This window comes from Otolemur garnettii, unplaced genomic scaffold (assembly GCF_000181295.1).
Source record: "Otolemur garnettii isolate 467f Iridium unplaced genomic scaffold, OtoGar3 scaffold00118, whole genome shotgun sequence".
In the NCBI taxonomy this organism is placed as follows: Eukaryota; Metazoa; Chordata; class Mammalia; order Primates; family Galagidae; genus Otolemur; species Otolemur garnettii.
The window spans coordinates 3,318,550-3,340,782 of record NW_003852513.1 but is presented as its reverse complement, the minus strand read 5'-3'; the positions used below and the strand labels follow the sequence as shown (position 1 = coordinate 3,340,782).

Sequence of the window (22,233 nt, the reverse complement as noted above, 5' to 3'; positions counted from 1 at the left end):
AAAAAAAAAAAAAAAAAAAAAAGTCCGTTCGTACTTTTGCAATGTCCAACACCCAGCCTCTGGGTAATATGAGGCCATTCACGCAGGACCTGGAATGTAACATCTTTGAAACTGAGTTCCTGGTAATTCCGTCAAACTCCTCCGATTCCGTCAAGACTCCTCCGAGTCTTCCCTATCTCCTTCTAGCTCAAGCTAAAAACCATTTGGTATTCTTGATTATTAGAAGATTATTTAAGCTTCTTGGTTCCTTTTTGTACCATCCTTAAGTTTGATTTTAAATGGGTTTGTTTGGGGGTATCTTCATTAGCTTGAAAACACTTCTGTTCTTGTCTTGCCATTTTAAAAAGAACTTAAGTGACATGAATACTGAATGAAACTTCTCTACTTTTACTAATCTGTATTCATAAATGTTTCTTCTTTCCTAGGCTCATTTATGGACATTGCATCTACAAATACCAGTAATAAAAGTGACACTAACCTGGAGCAGCTTCCTGCTACCAATGATACTATTAAACGCTTGGAATCAAAATTGTTGAAAAATCAGGCAAAGCAACAGGTTTGTTACTAAAAATAAAATTATGTGATAACCTTGCCAGTAGTTAACTTTATATTAGCTGAAATTAATTGTTTACCATTTTCTATTATATAAATCCTGAATCTTCTTCCTAAAGCAGAGAAGTAGTTTAAGAATAGAGATACGTAAAGAGATTACAAGGTTCTCCTTGCAATTTATTACCAAATTGTTTTCCCTTTTAATGATTGCTACCTTTGTTAACTCTGTAACTCACTCCCTATCATAATTCTGAACTTCAGTGGTTTATGGTTAAAAATTAAAATGGATAGGCCAGGTGCAGTGGCTCATGCGCGTAATCCCAGCACTCTGGGAGGCCAAGGTGTGTGGATTGCTTGAGCTCACGAGTTCAGAACCATCCTGAACAAGAGCAAGACCCTGTCTCTGAAAAATAGCCAGGCGTTGTGACAGGTGCCTGTAGTCCCAGCTACTTGGGAGGCTTAGGTAAGAGGATCACTTAAGCCCAAGAGTTTTAAATCGCTATGAGTTACGATGAATGATACCATCTCCCCAGGATGACAAAGTGAGACTCTGTCTCCAAAAACAAGAAATGTAAAATGGATATATTTCAGCTACACTGCCCAGTTATAAGGAGTTATCCTAAATCTGTCATTTCATGCTGTTCAGATTTATTATATTTTTGCCATTATTTGGTTTAAAAATATTTTAAGGAGTGATTTTTTTCATCTTAACCTGTGCTTTTAGGTTAAGTAATAATTTGGACATTTCACTCCCAGCTGTAGTGACTTCTTTTCCGGAAGGCAGTTAGTGTCTGTAGCTTGCTCCCTCTACCCCTGAAGCTTCCTCTCCCTATGGTTTCCCTCTTCAGAGCAGAACAGGATCCTTAAGAATCTCACTTGATGTCTTCCTCCTAGGCTGCCAAAGATTTCTAAATCTAAAGAACTTTAGTAATTCAGATTGATGTGTAATTTTAGCAGAACGAATCTGGACGTTTAAGCTTGGGGGCTTCTCGGGGGAGCAGCGTGGAGAGCTTGCCCCCAACCTCTGAGGGCAAGAGAATGAGTGCTGACATGTCGGAAATAGAAGCGAGGATCGCCGCAACCACAGGTAAAGGGGCACTGTCGGGAGAGGGAAAAGGTGCTAGCTCCAGTCATTTCCGTGGGATTGTCAGACATTTTTGTGTGTTACATATATTTTTAAGCAGGAAGTTTACAATATATTTTTCTAAGCTTCTAGCAATAATTTATGCATTTATCTCAAATTCCAAGTAGGGACTAATAAAATATTTTGCATTATAAAATATACCTTCCTAATTATAGATTTTATCAAATATAATTCTTTTTGCTCAAATATGAGCTGAAAGTCTAAGTGAGAAATTGAAATTTTGCAAAAACTAGACTATTTTAGGAGATTTTGAGTGATTCCGCTAGATTTTTGTGCTGAACTCAAATAATAGCAAATATTTTGTAATGAAGTCAGCAGGAAAATGTGCTCCAAATCTAAATATGATTTGTCCTTACAATCTACTCCTTCTTCCTTCCATTGGCCAAAATGGCTGCACTGGTTGTGCTGAATTCTTTTAATTGTGTAATAATAAATGATAATTTTGTTGGATTTTCAGAAAAGCTAGCATTTAGATTCTATTTTGACAGTTCTTGGCATAATTAATCGTACAAGAACTGGTCAGCACAAAAACAATGACCTGCTTAATTTCCTAAGTGGCAGATGACCTTCTTGTCTCACCAGTTTTCTGCTTAGTAATGTCAGTTTAATTTGAAGGTTTTTTCTGATTTTTCCCAGGGGTGGAGGGGAGTTGATTATAAAAGTAAAAATGTTTCTGTTGTAGATAATGTGAAAATGTAAATAGGGCAAGAAAAAAAACTTACATAATTACCCCACTCAGAGATAACATGTTTGTGTATTTATCTCTAGTCTTTTAACTATACATGTGTATAAATATGTATTTCCATGTGTATTTACATATGTACTTTTTAACTTGGCTAACCAAGTTTTTTTAGATCTTTTTTTTATTTATTTGTGTTTTTTTCCTAAATAGAATATTGTCATTGTGTGTGGAACTCTTGTTAGAACAAAGTTGTCAAGATGAACTGTCATACTAGTCTTCAACTAATCCTGGTCGCTGATAATATCATCTAGCATTAGAATCCGGTAGATATAACACAATATCCAAAATCACAGTATCTGTAACACATAAGCCTTCTCTTTCACACATAGACAAGTCTGGAGGGGGCTTCATGAACTTCCTGCAGCTGGTCTCCAACCTCAGTGCCACACAATCCGTCAGGTCCCTTGTGAGTGTCAGCACTTTCACATTCCAGGCAGCAGGAAGGAAGAATCAGGGGAGAGCAAAAGGACATCCACATTCTTTGAAGGGGCTTTCCGACAAGTCCCTTCCACATACACAACTTCCACATACACGTCATTGGCCAAAGTAATGTGCTCAGATGTCTACACATTGCTCCCAAGCAAGGAGGGATCTGCAGTCTTCCTATGGGAACTTTGAAGTCCTAAATAAAATCAGGGGTCTGTTGCAAAGCAAGAAGGGAAGAATTGGAAGGGGACTAGCTGTCTGTGCCACAGATGAATCTTCAGAAACGATCACATTGATGGAGTCACCAGCCACTGATAAGCCCTTCTGGTCTCCATGAGTCTCAAAGCTGTCCCCATGTAGTGTCAGATGACCCTGCTCAGATATATATCCTCACACGTAGGGAGCCCTTTCACTTCAGGGATGTTATTCAGAGTAGATCGCCGAGTTAATTGCTACCCTGAAATAGAAAATAGAATTATAATAGTAGTTTTATGTCTTTTCTAGTATCATTTTTCTAGTCAAATACTGGTTTATAATTATTCTTTACAGAAATGATATTTTACTAGAATATAGATAACCACACACATAAAAATTACCCTATTCGTTCTGCCTAAATATAGAACAGACGCTATTATATGTCCTTTGAATTTTATGCAATTTAAATTTTTTAGTGAACCGTCTTACTTGGAAAGATTACTCTCCAGCCTTTCTACGACATTCATGTTTAGTGGAAATATACCCTAAGCTTTGGAAACTCGAGTAAATATTCAGTTTACTAGCAATATGTATAAGTATTTGTAATGACAAAAGCATATCCATTTCACACTTTGTTTCAGTAATGGTTATTTAATAATTGAATTTTAATTTATAGCACACTTCAAGAAACACCTAACTTGGACATGTATTTCTGTGTTCGTGTAATTGAAACAAATACAGCAGCTTATTTTCCTTTTAACTCCTCTCTTCCCTCCCTCCTCTGTCACATACCAGTGGTCTCACTTAGGCAGCCTGTTTCTGTGAACATACTGGCAATGTAGCTTCCTCATTACCCTGCAGCTTTGTCTCTGTCCCTTTTGTCCTACTAATTAAAACCAGTGTGGGAAACATCTCGCATTGGTAGTTGTTTGCTTTCTAATCATGCCTTTTCCAAGCATGGATAAAAAGTTAGCTGGTTCTGCATGCCATTCTGCATGAAATGTTATTAACATAACTATTTGAAAATTATTCTGTTTTTGTAGTTAATCGTTCTCTGTGTTACCGTTTGTGGTTGTTTGCATGTATACTGTATGTATGTGTTTTTGCAGCCTATTCCAAGCCTAAACGGGGCCACCGTAAAACCGCTTCATTTGGCAACATTCTGGATGTCCCTGAGATCGTCATATCAGGTATCATAGACCACTTGAGTTGGTCTAACAGCTCTGGAACAAAATAATGATCCCTGGTACTTTGAAAATGCTTTTTGCTCCAATTTTTATAGGACATGAAAATAGATACTTTACATGCAGTAATTAGGGAAACAGATTGAAAACCACACGATTATTCTCAGACAGGATTGAAAAGATACCTCAGATCTCCAAAAATTAGGATAAAATTAGAAGAGACAAACCTTTTCACAAAAGAGAACACCAGCCCAGAATTTCCCCAACTTCCTCAATTCTTGTGAGTATGCACTAGACCCAGGCCATTTTGGGACCCAACAGAAGAAGGAAAACTGTTTTAAATTTTTGTGGTCCTTAGCTCCTCTCCTTCCTTGGGTGCTACTTTCTGGGCTCCCTGAGTAGACTTTCTGTCCCAGACTCTGTGTTGGTGGCAAGTAAACACAAAGTTGAGAGAAGAGAGTTGCTAAACACTGTTTTGCCTTAACCTAAAAGACTGAAACGAAGTAAAAGTGAATGAGATTTGCTGTTCTGCAGAGTATCTTGCCAAAAAATCGTGTAAAATAAGCTGTCAATTCTGGTTCTTATGTATTATCAAGAAAATCTCATAAATTACATCCTTTTATATCTAACTTAGACATGGTACTTTAGTGTCTCAAATTGGTAAACAGATTTTATTTCCTATGGTGATCATTTTATAGATAAATATAAGTTTTTATCTATAAACTTAAACTATTTTCAATAGAAAATTAAATGACATAGTGGCCTTTAGTATTGGTTAATATGTGTTAGCAAAACTATCATTTATTTATCCCTCTGCTTTAAGTTTTCCTCCACCTCTTTCCCCAAAATCTGGATAAGGAAATATATGGTATTTCCACACACATTCATGAGTGTGCTTTGGATGAATTCTTCAGCACTCTGTCCTTTGTCTGGGATTGTGCTTTTAGCATAGTGTTTATATTATAGTTGAGTAATTAATGGTTCTTCTCTACTAAACTGAAACACTTGGGATAAAGACCATGTTTTTGTTGAGTTTTGTTGTTACTCATTGTATTAGCAGTAGCCAGCTCAGTGCTTCACATGTTAAACATATTAACATGGTATTTACTAAATGAACAAACCATTATTGACCATCTCCACTGGCTAGGAACTAAGATACAGAAATACAAATCATAAATTCTTAGGTGCCCTTTGTCTATACAAAACTATTTTATGTTAGAATAATTTTTCATTGGTTATCAAAGTAGTTTCTTATCTTAAAAATTGTTAACTGTTGCTATTCAAAAAATAAAGTTAGTTCATTTTTCATGTAGTAATTTTTATTTATTGAGTCTGGACTGCTTTTGAAATTAGCAAAATACTTGAGATAATCTGATGACCATGATGACAAGTACTATGTACAAGGGAGTAATACTATGACTAAAGATGTGGCAATGTTTAAACTTAAATATTGCTGAGGGAATCAGGAAAATTTAGACAAATGGCGGTATTACCTTAGGCCAGGTCTTCTATATAATTATATATATATTCTTAATGCCTAAGGTAATACCCACAGGACCTGTCAGTTGTAAACTATTATTCTTCCCCCTCTTCTCCCTCCCCTATTATCTTTCATAATATTGGCTATATTGCCGTATTCCCATATGGGAGGGGGCAGAGGCCAGGGATGGCGAACATCCTTTGGTGGACCAGACGGCCTCACCACAAGGAATTATCAGCTCAAAATGCCTGCAGTGCAAAGCAGCTCCAAGTATATCATCTTAATTGACCTTCATGATAGCCTGTAACTAGAATATCAGGTGAAATTATAGCTGTCTTATGATGGCAAACTTGGATCTAATGTTGAGCAGTTTTCCCAGATTATAAAGCCAGAATCCCAGAACAGATCTTCTGACTCCAAATCACAGACACTTACTTCTCTTTCGGTCTAAGTCAGAGAAGACAACTAACTCTGCCTTGCTCCTCCTGAGGGTTCACACTGAGCAGAAATCTTTAGCAAGGAAACTGTCTTTCATGACACTGGGTCCTGTGGCATCAGGAAACCCAAGTTCTCTCAATTGCCAGAATAGCAGTGTTATTGAAATGAAAATATTAATAATATCTTTTATTAAATATTCTTGTTAGTTTTTTTCAGATATCCAAAATTAACTTATTTAGCTGTACTTTCTTTACTGTAACAATACAAGCTCTTGAATTGAAATTGGTAGACATAAAAGCATATTAACATAAAACATATTAAGATGTTTCTAGGTCATATTTTAAAATTAAATATAAAAATATAGCTCACCCTTTGGGAATATCTCAGATTTCTTGCATGACATTTTAATTGTAACAGAAAATTTTTAATTTCCCAAATACCTTGTAGAATTTTTTTTTGGTTCTAAGTGGCTTTTCCACAAGTTCTATGGTATTACCAAATGCTTCTTGATATGTCCAAACTGTTATTAATTAGCATTTGAACCAGCTGTAACCATTTTTTAAAATACAGCTTTTTAAAATTTGTGCAGAAAATAGTTTCAATAATACATCCCTTTGGCCAAGTGCAGTCTACACTGAGTCTAATGTGCTTCTGGAATTGAACTCTCTCTCTTCATAAGAGCATGCTTCTTCAAGTAGCACAAAAAGCTTTCACACGTACAACTTTTTAGTGGCAAAAATGTTTAAACCAGTCAAGGTAAACAAACACAAAGACCCTAATCTAATCTTATTTTTCAGCATGCTCTTCAAAACTATTATATATTTCAAATGTGGAAGAAAAAGCCACTTAAAGCTACTGTGAGCAGTGTTCATCCATTCAGTAGCTGCTCCAGCCCTGAAGAAACTGACCTTTAATACTTCCAGACTCCCTCTGGATCAGGTGCAGTTTTTGGACCTCTTCTGTCTTATTCGTAGCTCTGATGAAGTATTGGCAACTTTGGTGGGGTACCTGTTCCTTCTGCTTCCCACTGTCCCTCTCCCCCTAGAGCATGAGCTGAAACTCAGCCTGCCTCCTATTACCAGACAAGACACAAGTTAGGAGCGGATTACCAGTAGAGTAGCTGTGACTTTCTCTGGACTCTTCATTTGTAGAGAAGGTCCTGGCAAGTGGAATTGTGCTACCTAAGCAAAGTGGGGGGGAAAATGACTTTTAAAAAGCATGTACTTTTTAATTCGTTGAACTTCTATTTGCAGAAAGGAGAATAGGTGGCCAATTATTGGATTGCTTAAATTTTTCTCAATTTTTTTCTTCCAGGATTTAATAAGGCAGTAAGAACATAGATCTTGGCTTGGAGTTTCTTTATTTTCCCCTATGTCTTGTATTTGTTGTTATCCAAGTTTCTAGGAGTCTATTTTTCTCCTACTTTCATCTCAGATACACAAATCCCTATTCAGGGATTGTGATTGTGAAACTATATTATACACTCTAATAATAACCATTCATTTGATGTTAGGAAAATACCTAAATTTTACATTTTTTAATTCAAATGTCATACCTAAAATTCACAAAAAAGGAGGAACAGCTTTGAGAGAGAGGATGAGTAGTTAAGAAGGCGAGTTTTGTTCATGGCTGTGGCATCAGTAAGCAGCGGCAAGCAGCAGTCCTGCTCTGCAGTTCTGGAGGCGATCAGCTATGACGATGGTGCGTTCTGAAACCCAGTGGGGAAAAGTGCTGATAGATACTGATCCTGATGCATACATAACCACCTGTAAGGGGTTTGGGTGAAACATTGGTCTTCTGTGCTTCCATTCTGATAAAAAATTTGTTACACATATTTTATACCAACTTGATTGCTGTTATAAAATGAAATGATTCCCAGTGTGACTTGGAGAAGTAAAGTTTTCCAAATACTGATGATGTAATCATATTAGAAATCTATCTTGAGAAAATTAGCTAAATTGGAAAATTTTATAGAATATAGTTAAGGAGTATTTATTATTGCTAATATAATATAATCAATAATTCAGGATTTATTTCTTAGTGCAGACTAAATTATAATACTTGATTTCATTTTAAGCACTTGAAAATTTTCTCATCTGTTCTATAGATAAGCATTGCCTTGAAGTGCTTCAATTTGAGAAACTGAACAGTGTTGTTATAACATACCTTTTGTTTTTTTCTAAGCCTAACCCAGAACATTTGAGAGTGCTAGGAGAGGATTTTCTGTCTTCTATATTGTTCTTAGGATGCGATAAAGGAAATTGATGCCAGATATGATGGGTAATCCCAGCACTCTGGGAGCCTAAGGCAGGCAGATCTCCTGAGTTCAGGAGTTTGAGGCCAGCCTGAGCAAGAGCAAGACCCCATCTCTACTAAAAATAGAAAAAACTAGAAGGGCATTGCGGTACACACCTATAGTCCCAGCTACTCAGGAGACTGAGGCAGGAGGATCACTTGGGCCCAGGAGTTTGAGGTTGCTGTGAGCTATGCACCACAGTATTCTACCAAGGGCACAGAGTGAAACTATGTCTCAAAAAAATAAAAAATTGAATATACAAATGTTTTCAGTCAGTCTTACTGAAATATTTGAAGTAGTCTTGCCTAGTTCCCTAAGAGCCTGAATTTAATTAGTAGTTATTGTTTGTAATATCATCTTAAAGCTAAAAAGAAACCGTAGGTATCCTTCCCAATTTCAGCTATATTTCATCGTTTAACTGAAAAACAAGTTAATGAGTATTCACTTTTCATTTCAGTCAAGGACGTTTAGCTCTGTTGTATGTTGGTTTTTTTGCCACAAGTATGTTAATTAGTAAAATGAAATAAGTAGAAGGGGGAACGGCCCAAAAATATTCAATGGGAAAACAGGTGGGTAGTTTTCCAATTAGGTGTTGTTGCCCTCTTTCAGAAGTTCCAAATATCAGATACTGACAAACAGATCAGCTTTGAAGAATGCTAGACAACTTGAAATAGAATTTTTGAGGACACCTGTATACTAGTTTGCTTTCTCCACTGGGTTGAAAATACCATCTTTCTTGTAGTATATTTGGTTCAAGAGCTAGTAGATAGTAATGTCTGTAAGCATTTCTTTAACTGGAAAATTATTATTAAATATTCCCCCCAAACAGTACACCAATGTGAACAGACAGAGAGAAAGAGAATTGGGTTTTTCTAGATCTAGCAAGTTTCTACCCTTGAACAGATAGTGTTACCAGCAGTTGTTAATCTTTGACTAGGGATGCTGGGACCCAAGGGTTGCTATACTAAGGGATACTATACCAGTTCTGTATGTAGCCACTTCATGTTCAATAAAATTTTGTATCTGTGGCTAACTAAATAGGGAACTTAATCTGTCCTTAACAATGAATACAATAGGTAACCTCCCATTGTAATCTAAAAAATCCAATAAGGGTGGCTTATTAGTAACAGAAAGCAAAACTCTTCAGTAATAATTGTTTTCCTTTCCTTTATAGGGAAACATAAAGCCCCACTGAAGGGGCTTTTTAATGGAAGAGTCAGAATTTGTTGAAATTAGTGAAGGAATATGAAATTTGTGACAGCCTAAATGAGAACACAGGTTTAAAAATACATACTCAGTTGACCATGAAGTAGTAATCATGCCGCAGTGTGTCATACTGTACAGATTTTTAAATCTTGTGTATTTGACATATAAAGACAGAAATGTCCTGAAATTTCTAATATTTAAAACTTATGAATCTCAAATTTTCCAACATTTAGGTTAAGAGATGTCTCCAGCAAAATATAGTGTTGATTTTTACATGAAAAGAAGAAAGTCCTCAGGAAGTCTGAGAACTAGAAAGATGAGAGTAGTAAAGGTAAGGAGAGCTCCGAACGTGAACCAGTAAGAGTGACAGGGATGACTGGGGCCTCAGCCGCTCCCTGGGAGAACTTCCTGATAACTTTTAAATATCAGCTCAGTTTTTGAAGAGGCGGATTCTGTCTTAATGACATCACGGTAAAAAGAACCAAATTTACCTCTAAGCTGCTATTCTTCCTCCGCTTTCTATTGGAGAGGGGGTGGATTTGGGATGCACTGGCAATGTGTTGTATTCTTGACTCACAGGTCATCCCTCAAAATGTGATTTGTTCTCTGTCAGAGGCCATGCAAGCTCAGGACGTCATCTGCAGGCCTCATGTTCCCTGATCAGGCATCTGTTTATATCATGTTGCCCTCCTTTCTACTACTTTGTTCATTTACATTGCCTTGTATAATGTAGGTATGCACATACCAAAGAAGCAAAAAAAAAAAAAAAAAAGTACAATGAGTCAATTTCTAAATTAGTATTCAGATGCAAAAATATATCGGAATCAATCCAAATTTGCTGAGAACACACTCAGTAATTTTCATTTGAAATAATAGGCGATTGGTATTTTTACATCCACATTTCTAAATTATGGCCTAAAACTTAATATTGGAGCAAAAGTATTTGTTGATTGCAATCCTATTTTGCTTTGTCTAAACTATTTGCCAGATGGTTTCTGTCATGGTTGTGCTAATTAAAATGCCTTGCCTAATATTGCTTGCTTTGATTCTTCACTGTAGCTTGAATATTTCTCATTTTATGGCATTTGTTAACTGTCAGCTCTTCTTTCCCCTATTTCCTTAAAAGTTTTTGCTTTCCTTTTCTCCTACCCTCTTCCCCCCACACCTAAATTTGAGTTCAGTTTTTGTTGTTATTGCAATGGTGATGTAATGGTTTATAGACACATGTGCTGGGTGGTTCCTCAGATTCACAAATGTTGCTGTGTTGCTAATCTGAAAAGAGAATTCCAGACACTTTTACAAGCCTGTCTCATCACTGCTAATTTTAGAATGAGTGTGTTGAATGAAATGTGCCTAAAATTGCTTATTAGTCATGGTGGGTAGGGATCCTTTTTGTCCTCAGGAAACAAGAATAGTTGAATTCACAGAAGTAATCTAGTGTGTCTGATTCAATAAATGCACAGTTTGTTTTAATTAAAATGGAATGTTGAAACGTTTTGGAATAAAATAAAATTTGAAGTTAATTTGAATTCAAATTATACAAAGAATTCTAAAGCATAACTTAAAATGAAATAGTTATGATGTCTTATACTTTCCAAACTGGTTATAAATTTAAGTTTGTGTGTCACTACCTATATTATCACATTAAACATTCTATTCATTTGTAAGGTTTTGTAAGTTTATGTGCAGAACAATAATGGGGGGGTCACATAGTCAGGGGTCCTCAGACTTTTTGAACAAGTGGCCAGTTCACTGTCCCTCAGACCGTTGGAGGGCTGGACTGCGGGCCCCGGGACGAGCAGGACAGGCAGCTGTGGCAAAAACACCTGGTGGGCCGGATAAATGTCCTCAGAGGGCTGCATGTGGCCTGCGGGCCATAGTTTGAGGATGCCCGGTTTAAATTATGTTGCTGATTGGTTTAAAATAAGATTTTTTTTTTTATGCACAGGATTATAGAAATATATAAAGTTTTATGAATGAATTCTGCTGCTTATCTGGACACAACTATTAGTACGTGTTCTAAGTGTTGCCCTCTAGTTGAGAAGTTACATAATACAGCTTTCATAGGCAAAAGAATTTTGAGTATTGTACCAGCTGTTACTGGTAGTATTTTGGCATTTCCTTTTACACAGCTGATCTCTCATCTTAGAAGATACCGTATATATGAATAGTCCTATTCCCAAATAAAAGTACTGAGTGAAAATATTGCTTAATTCATTCTGTTTTGCTGAAGACTTAATATTTGTAGAATTCTTTTCATGAAGTGATTTTTTTTTATTCAGTTGTTATTAGCACAGAAGTTCCTAAAGTAGGGCTAACACAATAGTCCATTTCAACAAGGTGTGTATTTAAGAATGAAATGAGAGTCATTCCTTAACAGTAGGAAATTAAGAATTGTTCACAAATAATAAATTACTATATTCTGACAGCATGTAATAGGATTAAGTAAGTGTGACTCAGTGTAATAATTTAAGTCTAAGCATCCTTATAGGCCCTGAAATGAACAAGTTATTGCTGCCCGTTAAAGGCAGTTGTGTCTTACAACCTACTAGCTGTCTTGCTGTAAAAATCATAACATAAGGCCCTTGAAATAGATGCTATCATCAGCCCCACTTCCCAAGCTTCTCATCTGTTTAAACACGTGACAGAAGATGGTAGAGTTCAGCAGCTATTCGTGTGGCAGGAGTGGTTACTGCATGAGGACATTCTCTGGTATGGGCCAGCAACTTCTGAGTTAAAACACTACAGCTGTTTCTCTTTCTTTCTTTACAGCTTTCTCTTCTTTTTTCCCCCCCAATAAACTCACTTATTCTTTTTCCCACAAACATTTTGTGTAGATCCAAGGACCAACAAATTCCAACATCCTACTATAGCAATTACGCCTTTTACTATCTATTTGAATAGATTTCAGTATTTTACCTGTGTGTTTGTTTTTTTTTTAAGGCAACGGACAGCCAAGACGTAGGTCCATCCAAGATTTGACTATAACTGGAACAGAACCTGGTCAGGTAAGACTTACCATTCAAACTTTTTGTCTTTAAAGAATAATACTATGCAGAAAACAAGAATTAACTATGATATAATCTGCAAGATTAGGTTTATGAGTTGACCTAAAATTGTGATAGAAAAGGTCATTGATACTTGAACTTAAATAACTTAATGGGGGGAAAAAAGCAACAGATGCCATTATTATTATAATTTAACTCCAAGGGCAATTTATGAAAGTAGGCTGATTAAATTCCACAGGAAAGTAAATCGTTCAATAGTACTTTATGCATGTTATGGTTTTTTTATATTTATTCTAATAAGGTAGTATTCAGTTTCGTAACTGAACTCCTCTAGGGTTACATAGGGTATTGACATACCTAAAGAACTATAACTATTTTTTCCCTGATTATTATAAGGACACATACAATTAGGTTACATTATTTGCAGTTGTTAGTGTTACATCTTTTAATTTGACATGCCCCTGGATTGATGTTTTTGTAGAATACCCTTAAGATAGCATTTCCTAAGCAAATGGGTAAACTCTAGGAAGGCTTCCCTCCCAGTTGCCTTTTCATTTTTTATGTTTATATTTCTGGACTTTCCTCTAAACTCTCATCATTTTTTTCTTGCAGCTTCTTTGTATATGATCCAGAGTAGCTCAGTCATTATTTTTCCTCTGTTATTTATATAAAAGCACTTGACATATATAATTTATCCCAGATTCTATTAAAGAGCTAATTATGAGGCATTTGTTTTCAGTTGTGCTGAAATAACCGTTTAAGAATAGATGACATAATGAAATTATTGCATCATAATTCATATTCACATAAAATTTTAGCATTATAGATTATAAACCATGTGATTTAATCTATGGTAATGTCTATTAGTACTTTTCATTCTAGAAAAGTACTTTATTATTATGTCACTTTTATAACATACTTTAAATTTTGGAGATTCTTTGTAGTCATTAGTGAAAATTTAAAAGACTTTTTTATAGCCATCAACTTAACTAATAAAAACTACTTGAGATGTTAAAGTGATAATTATCTGTGATCTTTATTTATTCTTTTTTTTTTTAATTATTGTTTGGGATTCATTAAGGGTATAAAGAATGAGGTTGAGGTTACACTGATTGTGGTTGTAGGTAAAGTCCCTCTGGTAATTGTGTCACACACACCCCCAGAAGAGGTGTGCCATACATCATGATGCCCCCATCTTCATTTATATCTGGAAATCTGTTTATTTCACAACTTAATGCCTGTATATACATATATGCATAAAATACATAGAGACCCTTTATTTATTATATATTTTGTAATATTCGTCACTCTAAATCTTGATTTCATTTATTTAATAACAGTTTTTGTGAGACCTCAGAACTTTTAGCTCAAGTTTCCCATTTTCTGCCCTTGAAATACTTAAAAGTTCTTTTTAATCAGCCCATTTAGTAACAGATAGTTCAACCTCTGACAGTTGCTTTAATTCCTTGGAGATTTGATGAGCTCAGCTTTCAACTCTGCATACTATTGCCATTGACATTCCAGTCATGAGAACTTCTAGCCCAGATTCTCCCTCAGACTATGAATGACAAGTTTGCTTGCCGTAGACATGTCAGGAGCTTCTAGTATAGCTTCTAGAATACAGGTATTGTCATAATTCAGAACTGATCTCTCCACACCAAGACTTACTTATTTCCTCACAAGGTTTGTGTTACTTGAGGTTATGATTATTACCTTTTTAATTCACAATATCTTTAGGTAATAAAATGCTGGAACTGAGGTGGACTCTAGTTATGGAACAATCGTCATTTGCAAGAATTGTTCTAGAATAGAATACTCCAGAAGATTGAGAGCAAGGGGGAGTTTGATATGGTAGTAAAACCTGTTCTAAAACAGGTGATATGTAACCATTGGATGGCGGCCAGATTTAAAATTGATCCACACTTTCCAAGTTACTGAAGTACTATAACCCTAAAATGCCTAATGTCCATTTTGAGATGAGAGTAACAAATAGTAATCCTAATGTACTCTGAATACATTTTTCCCTGAAAAGTGTATGATAAGTACCCATTAATTTTTTTAATTGTACAGGAAGATAATATCCATTTAAGGAATAAAAGTATTCACAATATGGATTTTCAGCATTTGAAAGTATGGTTCTTTTTGAAGTCTAGCTAAGTAAGATTAGGGAGATGCTCAAATTTAATTTTTGTTTTCTTGGCCATGAAAACTGATGGAAAGCATGAAGAAAAAAAATCTGGCTTATACAGTATAGTCACCAGAGGAAGAAAGAAAATGTACTGATAAAATTTGATAACATCCTGCAAAGGTGAACCTACTGGAGTTTGTACTCTAGCTCTTGATTTGAGCCATAATCTTGGTAGAATCATACAGAATTTCCACATGTAAACTAGAATCAAATTGTTTTTATACTGCTGTTTTTATTTGAGAGGAGTAATGAATGAAGCAAACTTCTTAACTGAAAGTAATGATTGATATATGTGTAAAAAATTACATTCTTACAATATACAACTCACTTTTCAATATGGTTTTGAATTAATTCAGGAAGCTTATTAAGCACTCATAATAGATGTGGCCTTCGGGAGGTTTTGAGAAGATATTGAGAAAGCAACAGCCCCTGCCATCCAGGAATTGATCTGACTTGAGACCTCACTAGTCTTAGAAGTCGGTCTGGCCCTCACAGCTAGACCATGTAATTGTCCTACTGTCCATAAATAATCTCTTGAAACATTCACATCAGATAGAGACATGCCAAGGCCGCGATAAAATGAGACAAAACAAAGACCACTGTGTAATGTCATCTCAGTACAGACAAAAGCAAGTTTATTGTGCCATCCACAAAATACCACATGTTGCCCTCTCCCAGCTAATAGGAGTGCCTGCTGCTTCCTTACCAATTACAACTTTATCCTCACTGTTCTGCCTTCCCTATAGAATTGCCCCTGCTTTCCAACACCGGCCAATCTGGAGTGAACACCATCCTTAGAGCTCCCCCAAAATCACTCAACCAAAGTCTAAATCCTATAATACATCCTTTTCTAAAAGCCTCGTATGAAAATACCTACTACTTTGCCCCATGGTGAGTGTTCCCCTTCTCTGCAGTAAATATCAAACCTAACTCTTTCCACTGTTGGTGCTTTCTTGGTGTCTTTAGTTAGATGGCCTTGACAATACCAATAAAGCCCAGTCCACAAGAAGCTTATTTGGGCAGATCAGACTTATGCCCAGATCAATTAGAAAACTACAGTAATAACAGCTCCCCTTATGCATTGGCATCGGGGCGGGCAAACTCTCAGTAATTCTCTAAATATTGACCACATTGGTCCTTTTTTTCTTCATTTACAGATAGATAAGCTGAGGAATAGAGAAGCTTACTTTCCTTATACTAAATTTCTTCCTTATACTGCCAGTAATTGTTTTAAGCAGGTTTTGGATCCAGATCTGATTCCAGAACACACAAACTCTACAGTCTTACCATTCTGTCATGCCTGTAAAACAAGATATAATACATGCTGATGTAATCCCCCATCTCTTAAATTTTAAATATTTTGGCTTCCCATAAGTCTGCATAATCATTAATTGTTTAAATTGTGATGATGAATTGTAGCTGTACCATATCATTAAGGCTAACCCATCCTGACATGAAATTTCTACACAAATTTATTTTTTATACTTCTAGGTGAGCCATTTTATGTTTCACTACAATTACACATTCTTACATATGCCAATACACCCCTTCTGTAATTGTCCAGTGTAGATGTATATTCAAGAATTCTCTTAGAAGAGGCGCCGTCAATTTAAAATTACACTGCAACTAGATGCAATTGTGATTATTTAGAGAACTAGAGGTACTACATTTCTATACAAATGTTACAGCCTACTTTTACTAGTCAAATGTGTGATTTGGGGTGAGTTCCTTGATTTCTGTAAGCTTCAGCGACCTTATCTGCAAATGGGAACCATGACACCACCCCTCAGTTCCTATCAAATGTGGAAGTGAGCAGACACACAGAAGATGCCCCGTCACGCTGTGTGCCTGCCTTGCGAGGTGTGCTCCAGGGCTCCGCCGCCCCTCCCTTGCGCCCCTGTTTGCCTATCACTACCCAGGAATAGAAAGAAATTTGCACTTGGAAAGACAAAACCCACAGCCTGCTATTCTTTCTATATAACTTTTTTCAAAACTTACGTCAAAGATCATAGAAAGTATTTGTCTTAAAGACCTTTTATGACATATTGGGAGATGTTATTATATATGATTATTTATTTAAAGGATATGATTTCTTGTGCTACTTTTGTCTGTCCTCATTCTGCACTTCTTTTTGTGCAAATAGGTTTTCTTTTAAAGCTCTAAATCAGAAACTTAAATAATAGTTTTAAATAATACCTAGTTCATTCCTGGTATAGTAGGTATACCTTTCTACTGGAGAAGATCATGTAAGAATAATAAAATTCTAAAACTTCCTTATGAAGAACTGTAGTGAAGCCAGAATTAGACTGAGCCAATACCTTTGGATCAGAGCATTTTCCATATGCCCTTTCACGTACAGATTTCATTGAATTGTCCATAGCTACCTTAATAAAGGTCGTATTTATGTAAATTGACATTACCAACTTGTACCCATGTTTTAAAATATTTACATTATTGAAATTTTACTTCAGCGAGAGTGTCATGTAAATCAACATTTAAATCTCTGTGTTTTGTGCATGTATCATTTTAGCAACTAAGACTTCTGCAGGTTTTAAACAGCTTTTAAATGCCAGTCTAAATAGTAACACTGGCATAAATTCTTGACTTACAAAAAATATTTTCCCAGTCTTTCAGGTGATACATTAAAAAGCTAAGCTTTATTTTTGTCTATAAAATAATTTCCAGTTTCTTTTTATAAATAATAGGGATAAAGTTCTGGTCAAAGGCCAAATCTAGTTCATGGTAACCGCCCCTCCCGTTTAAGTTGGCTCAGTTTCGTCACTGCCTAAACCGCTGTGTGGCATTCTGTACTCACAACCCCTTTCATAGCCAATCCTGGGATGAGTCATGCTTGCCTAATATCTCTTAAACCTTCAGTTTAAGGACAGTAGAATAAAGTAATTGGAAGTGTCTTGAAGGAAGGGGCAACCTAAATGAGTTTTAAAAGATTGAGCACATTAATGGCCATCAAAGTTTTACCTATGCTTTTTAAAACTTAACTACTATAAAATAAGATATTTTCTGTGGTTGGCATCAAGCTGTAATGTAAATTTAGCTATGAACTAGTTTGATGTTTTTAAAAAAATTGTCAAATGTTACCTGTTCCTCGTATTTATGCCTTGTGTATTCAGAGATTATGGCTTGTTTTAAACATTTCTTTGAGCAAGTGTGTTTGTATATCATGTTATCTATGGAAATAAGCATTTCTTGAAATACAAAGACTTAGTAAATTTATAGATTTAAATCTAACTCATTATACCTCTAAAGTAAGACCAGTTTGGATTCTTGAACTAACAGTATTAGCCTGGCTTTTTAGTTTCATAGCTGTAGGAAATTGTGAGATAAACGAACATGCAGGCGGAGTGCTAATAAGCATTTCTTGGAAGTAGAGGATAAAAGAAATACGTAGCAAAGAATTCTAACATTCTAAACCCATTCTTACAGTTTGGAAACCTAATTCTTGTACTGTATCTTGTTTAACACATTGACTGCCACACTAGAAAAAAATTTATTTTCCCTTGGGGCCACAGTGTTGTATAGGTCAAGAGACATGTGAGTTCTGTCTGCTTCATGAGGCCCCAGGCTCAAAACTAGCATAAGTTAAATGCAACTTTTGAGAAAAGTTTTTTTGAGTTTCTGAAGCACTTTTAGTAGGTCCCAAGATGAAAGTAGTATTTCATCAGTTTTTCTCCAAAATTATTTTATTATTTTATCTCTAGAGTTGATCTGATAATACCTTTCACTGTTTAGTATCCTGAGTCCACTATGGGTTTTCAAGTCTGAAAATCAGAATTTAACACTGTGTGAAACATGTTCTTTGTCTTCACGTTCTTAGCCCACCTTGAGCCCTTCTCCAGACTGAGATAGGAAGCTTGTAGAAGGGACCTAGAGCAGACACTACAGCATCACTAAAACCTGCAGGCTTCTACTCAAGGCAACTTATTACTGCCTCCCATTTTCCTTGGTGCTGTCCTGCATTTGAGTGTTTCTGTAGTTACATATTAAAGCTGGACATAAGATTCCTCATGAATTTTTTTTATGTTCTATGTACTGTAACTATGGTTTTTTTCTTAGTCTCCTATTTGGTATTCAGTAACACTTCAAGAAAAAAAGTGCCTCTATAAGATCTTTCTGAAAAATCCTGCCCCATAGTATTTACCTTTTACTAGAAGACAGAAAATAAACCCCCAAAATCTCTACTTTACTATAAACAAAATTTTTTTTAAATAAAAAATCCTTACAAATTCCATTTTAGTGTTATATCCTTTGAAAGTTTTGATATATATGTAATTTATAGGTTATGAAACTTAAAAATAAAATGAACACTCATGAACCCACCACCCGGCTTAAGAAACAGAACATTAGCAATCCCAGTGAGGGGCCCTGTGTGTTCCTCACCTGTGGTTTCCCTGTTCTGCCCCCTACCAGCCTGTAACACCATGTCTATTATAGGTCATATTTCCAGACCTCATAAATACATTTTATCTGAAGTTCTCTTAAATGGCATTTAAGTTCCTGAAGTCCATTTTGTACATCTGTTGGGGTTTTTTCCTTTAATCTGTTAATGTGGTAAATTGCATGAACAGAATTCCTAATGTCAAGTGAGTGACCTTGTGTTTGTTTTGTAAACTCAGTTTTTTAAATGATTTTTATTGATTTTATACTGCCAAATTGCTTGTTGATAGAATTTTTAAGAAATTTGACTTTTTCGTCTCTTTCCCTGAGGTTGGCTAGTAGGTTTTCTTCTTGTGCTCTCCTTGTTTATTGATCATATTCTACTGCTTTTGCTCAGTTAGAAAATGTTTCTTCTTTTTCTCATTTTTAGAATAATTTCTTAAGACTAGAAAAGTTATTTCTTGAGTGTTTGGTAGACCTTGTCTATAAACCCCTCTGGGCTTGATGATTTTTATAATGTATAGAAATTGGTAATTTATCCATTAAAATTTGTCCATTTTACTTTTTTTAAATTTGCTGGATATAGTGTCTACAATATTGTTTCAGTTTTTCAAATATTATCTTTTACTATTTTTGCTTTGGGAGAGCTTAAAGCTTAATTCTTTTTCTAACTATATACGTTAAATCATTTGCTTATAAATTATCAGTGCTTCTGTTTTTTTCACAGAAATATTTAGAAATAATTTTTTAAGTGCCCTTTTAGTTGCACCCCACAGATGTTAGTAGATTCATGTTAAAATTCAGTGTATTTTCTAACTTCCCTTTGTGTTTTTCTTTGATCAATTCGTTATTTAGAAGAATTTTTAAATTTCAAACAGGATTTTTAAGGTTAATTTTGAAAATACAAAAGGATAATTATAGTATGGTTCATAAGAAAATGACATTCTTTAAACTTTTTTGAGATTTATTTTATGGCTTAGTAAGTGATCAGTTCTCATAAATGTTCCATGGGTATTTACTTAGAAAGAATCCATGTTTTCATGTGCTAGGTGGAGAGACATATATACGTTTAGATCAAGTTTGTTTTTTGGCTCGGTGCCTGTGGCTCAAGCGGCTAAGGTGCCAGCCACATACACCTAAGGTGGCAGGTTCGAATCCCCAGCCCGGGCCCACCAAACAACAATGATGGCTGCAACCAAAAAATGGCCGGGCGTTGTGGTGGGCGCCTGTGGTCCCAGCTACTTGGGAGGCTGAGGCAGGAGACTCGCTTGAGCCCAGGAGTTGGAGGTTGCTGTGAGCTGTGATGCCACAGCACTCTACCCAGGGGGACAGCTTGAGGCTCTGTCTCCAAAAAAAAAAAAAAAAAAGTTTGTTTTTTATGGAGTTCAGGTATTATTATGTGTGTATTTTTTTTTTTTTTTGCTTTTGTTGTATATTATTCAAGAGGAGTATTAAAGTTTATCACACTGTGGTAGTGATGTGTCCATTTTCCTTGCATTTCTTTTACTTTATTTGCATATACAGCAAAATATAAATTTTGAATTGTCATATTCTGAATTGAGCCATTTATCATTTTATCTCTTTTTCTAGTAATTGTTTTTTGTCTCTAAAATATGTTCTCTCTGCTGTTATAATAGGGACTTCATTTTTGGTAGTTTTTGCCTTATCTTTTTTATCCTTCAATTTCCTATTTCTTTATCTCTGTGAATTAGATATGTCTCTTATAAGCAGCCTTTAATTCAGCCTAAAAATCTGATTTTATTAAAAAAAATTTGATCCATTTATATTTATTGTAGTTACTGATCGTTTGTTCCCTCTTATTTTATGCTTTCTCTCATTTCTTTTTTTCTTCTCTTCTTTTGAATTGAATAAATTTATTTCCCATTCTATTATTTTTTTTTCTGGCTTGGTAGTTAATATTTATAGTAGATATCTTTGAATTTTAATATTCATGCCTAATCTACTTAATATCTATACCCTTCTCCTGAACAATGCAAGGATTTTAAAATCTATGCTCTTTTTATTTATGCTATTGTTAAAATTTTTAATTCCATTTATTTGTTTAGCAAATATAAATTAGTCACTGTTTTCATCAGTGAATATTTTCAGTATGTAGATTTATCGCTTGTTTACCAGTATTCTTGATGGTATCTTGGCCCTTCCATCAAGGAAAAATTATTCTTCCAAAGATACATGCTTGAGAAATTTCTATGGTAAGAATCTGTGGCTGGTAAACTCAGTTTTTGCTCATCTGAGAATGTTATTTTGATCCCATTCTTCATATTTTTGTTGGCTAACAGATTTTTGGATTGGTACTTAGTTTCCTTCAGTACTTTGAAGGTACTAGTGTACTTTCTTCAGCTTCCTTTGTGGCTATTAAGAATCTAAATGGTATTCTTTTGTAAGTAATCTATCTTTTCTTTCTGGCTGCTTTTTCTATCTTCTCTTTGTTTGTTTTCTAGAATTTGACTATATATACCCCCACATTAAACCCAGAATATGGCTTTTTCTCTTACTTTTATGCTTATAGTTGGGATATATTGTATTTTCCATCAATTCGGGAAACTTTTTATAGATTCACAGTGAAAACACATTCTCTTCTCTACCCAGAACCACTACGAAGACAGACAAAATTGTTTGCTGTTTGTAGAGAGTATAATTTTTTTAGAGTTCTTAGTAGAACTAAGAATTTTTTTCTTAGTTCACGTTTTTCCTGAGAGTGATGCCTTTGCTGGGTTTTAGCTTTAAGCAGAGATCTCTCCAGTGTTACTCCCACTGGCCTAGTCTAACTGCAGCAGGCAGTCAAAAGGAAAGCTCTAGGCCATTGGAGTGCAGTTGAAATCTCCAGGGACGGCTCAGTGGCTGTGGCTCAAGCAGCTAAGGCGCCAGCCACATACACCTAAGGTGGCGGGTTCGAATCCCCAGCCCGGGCCCGCCAAACAACTTAATAGAATAGAGGCAAAATTGGAATTAGAAATT

The 22,233-nt window shown here is 35.4% G+C and overlaps 1 protein-coding gene across 2 annotated transcripts in view; it reads left to right on the top strand.

The window, feature by feature from the left end:
* The window catches only part of MAP3K7 (mitogen-activated protein kinase kinase kinase 7), a 76,510-nt gene that overhangs the window by 32,441 nt on the left and 21,836 nt on the right, over positions 1-22,233 (top strand). Inside the window, exons 10-13 of one of the 2 annotated variants that reach the window (XM_023517703.1) lie at positions 426-556; positions 1,507-1,639; positions 4,169-4,249; positions 12,607-12,671. In XM_023517703.1, the coding sequence (XP_023373471.1) occupies positions 426-556; positions 1,507-1,639; positions 4,169-4,249; positions 12,607-12,671 (410 nt within the window). The remainder of the gene's footprint in view (positions 1-425; positions 557-1,506; positions 1,640-4,168; positions 4,250-12,606; positions 12,672-22,233) is intronic. The other variant, XM_023517704.1, reaches the window with a different exon arrangement.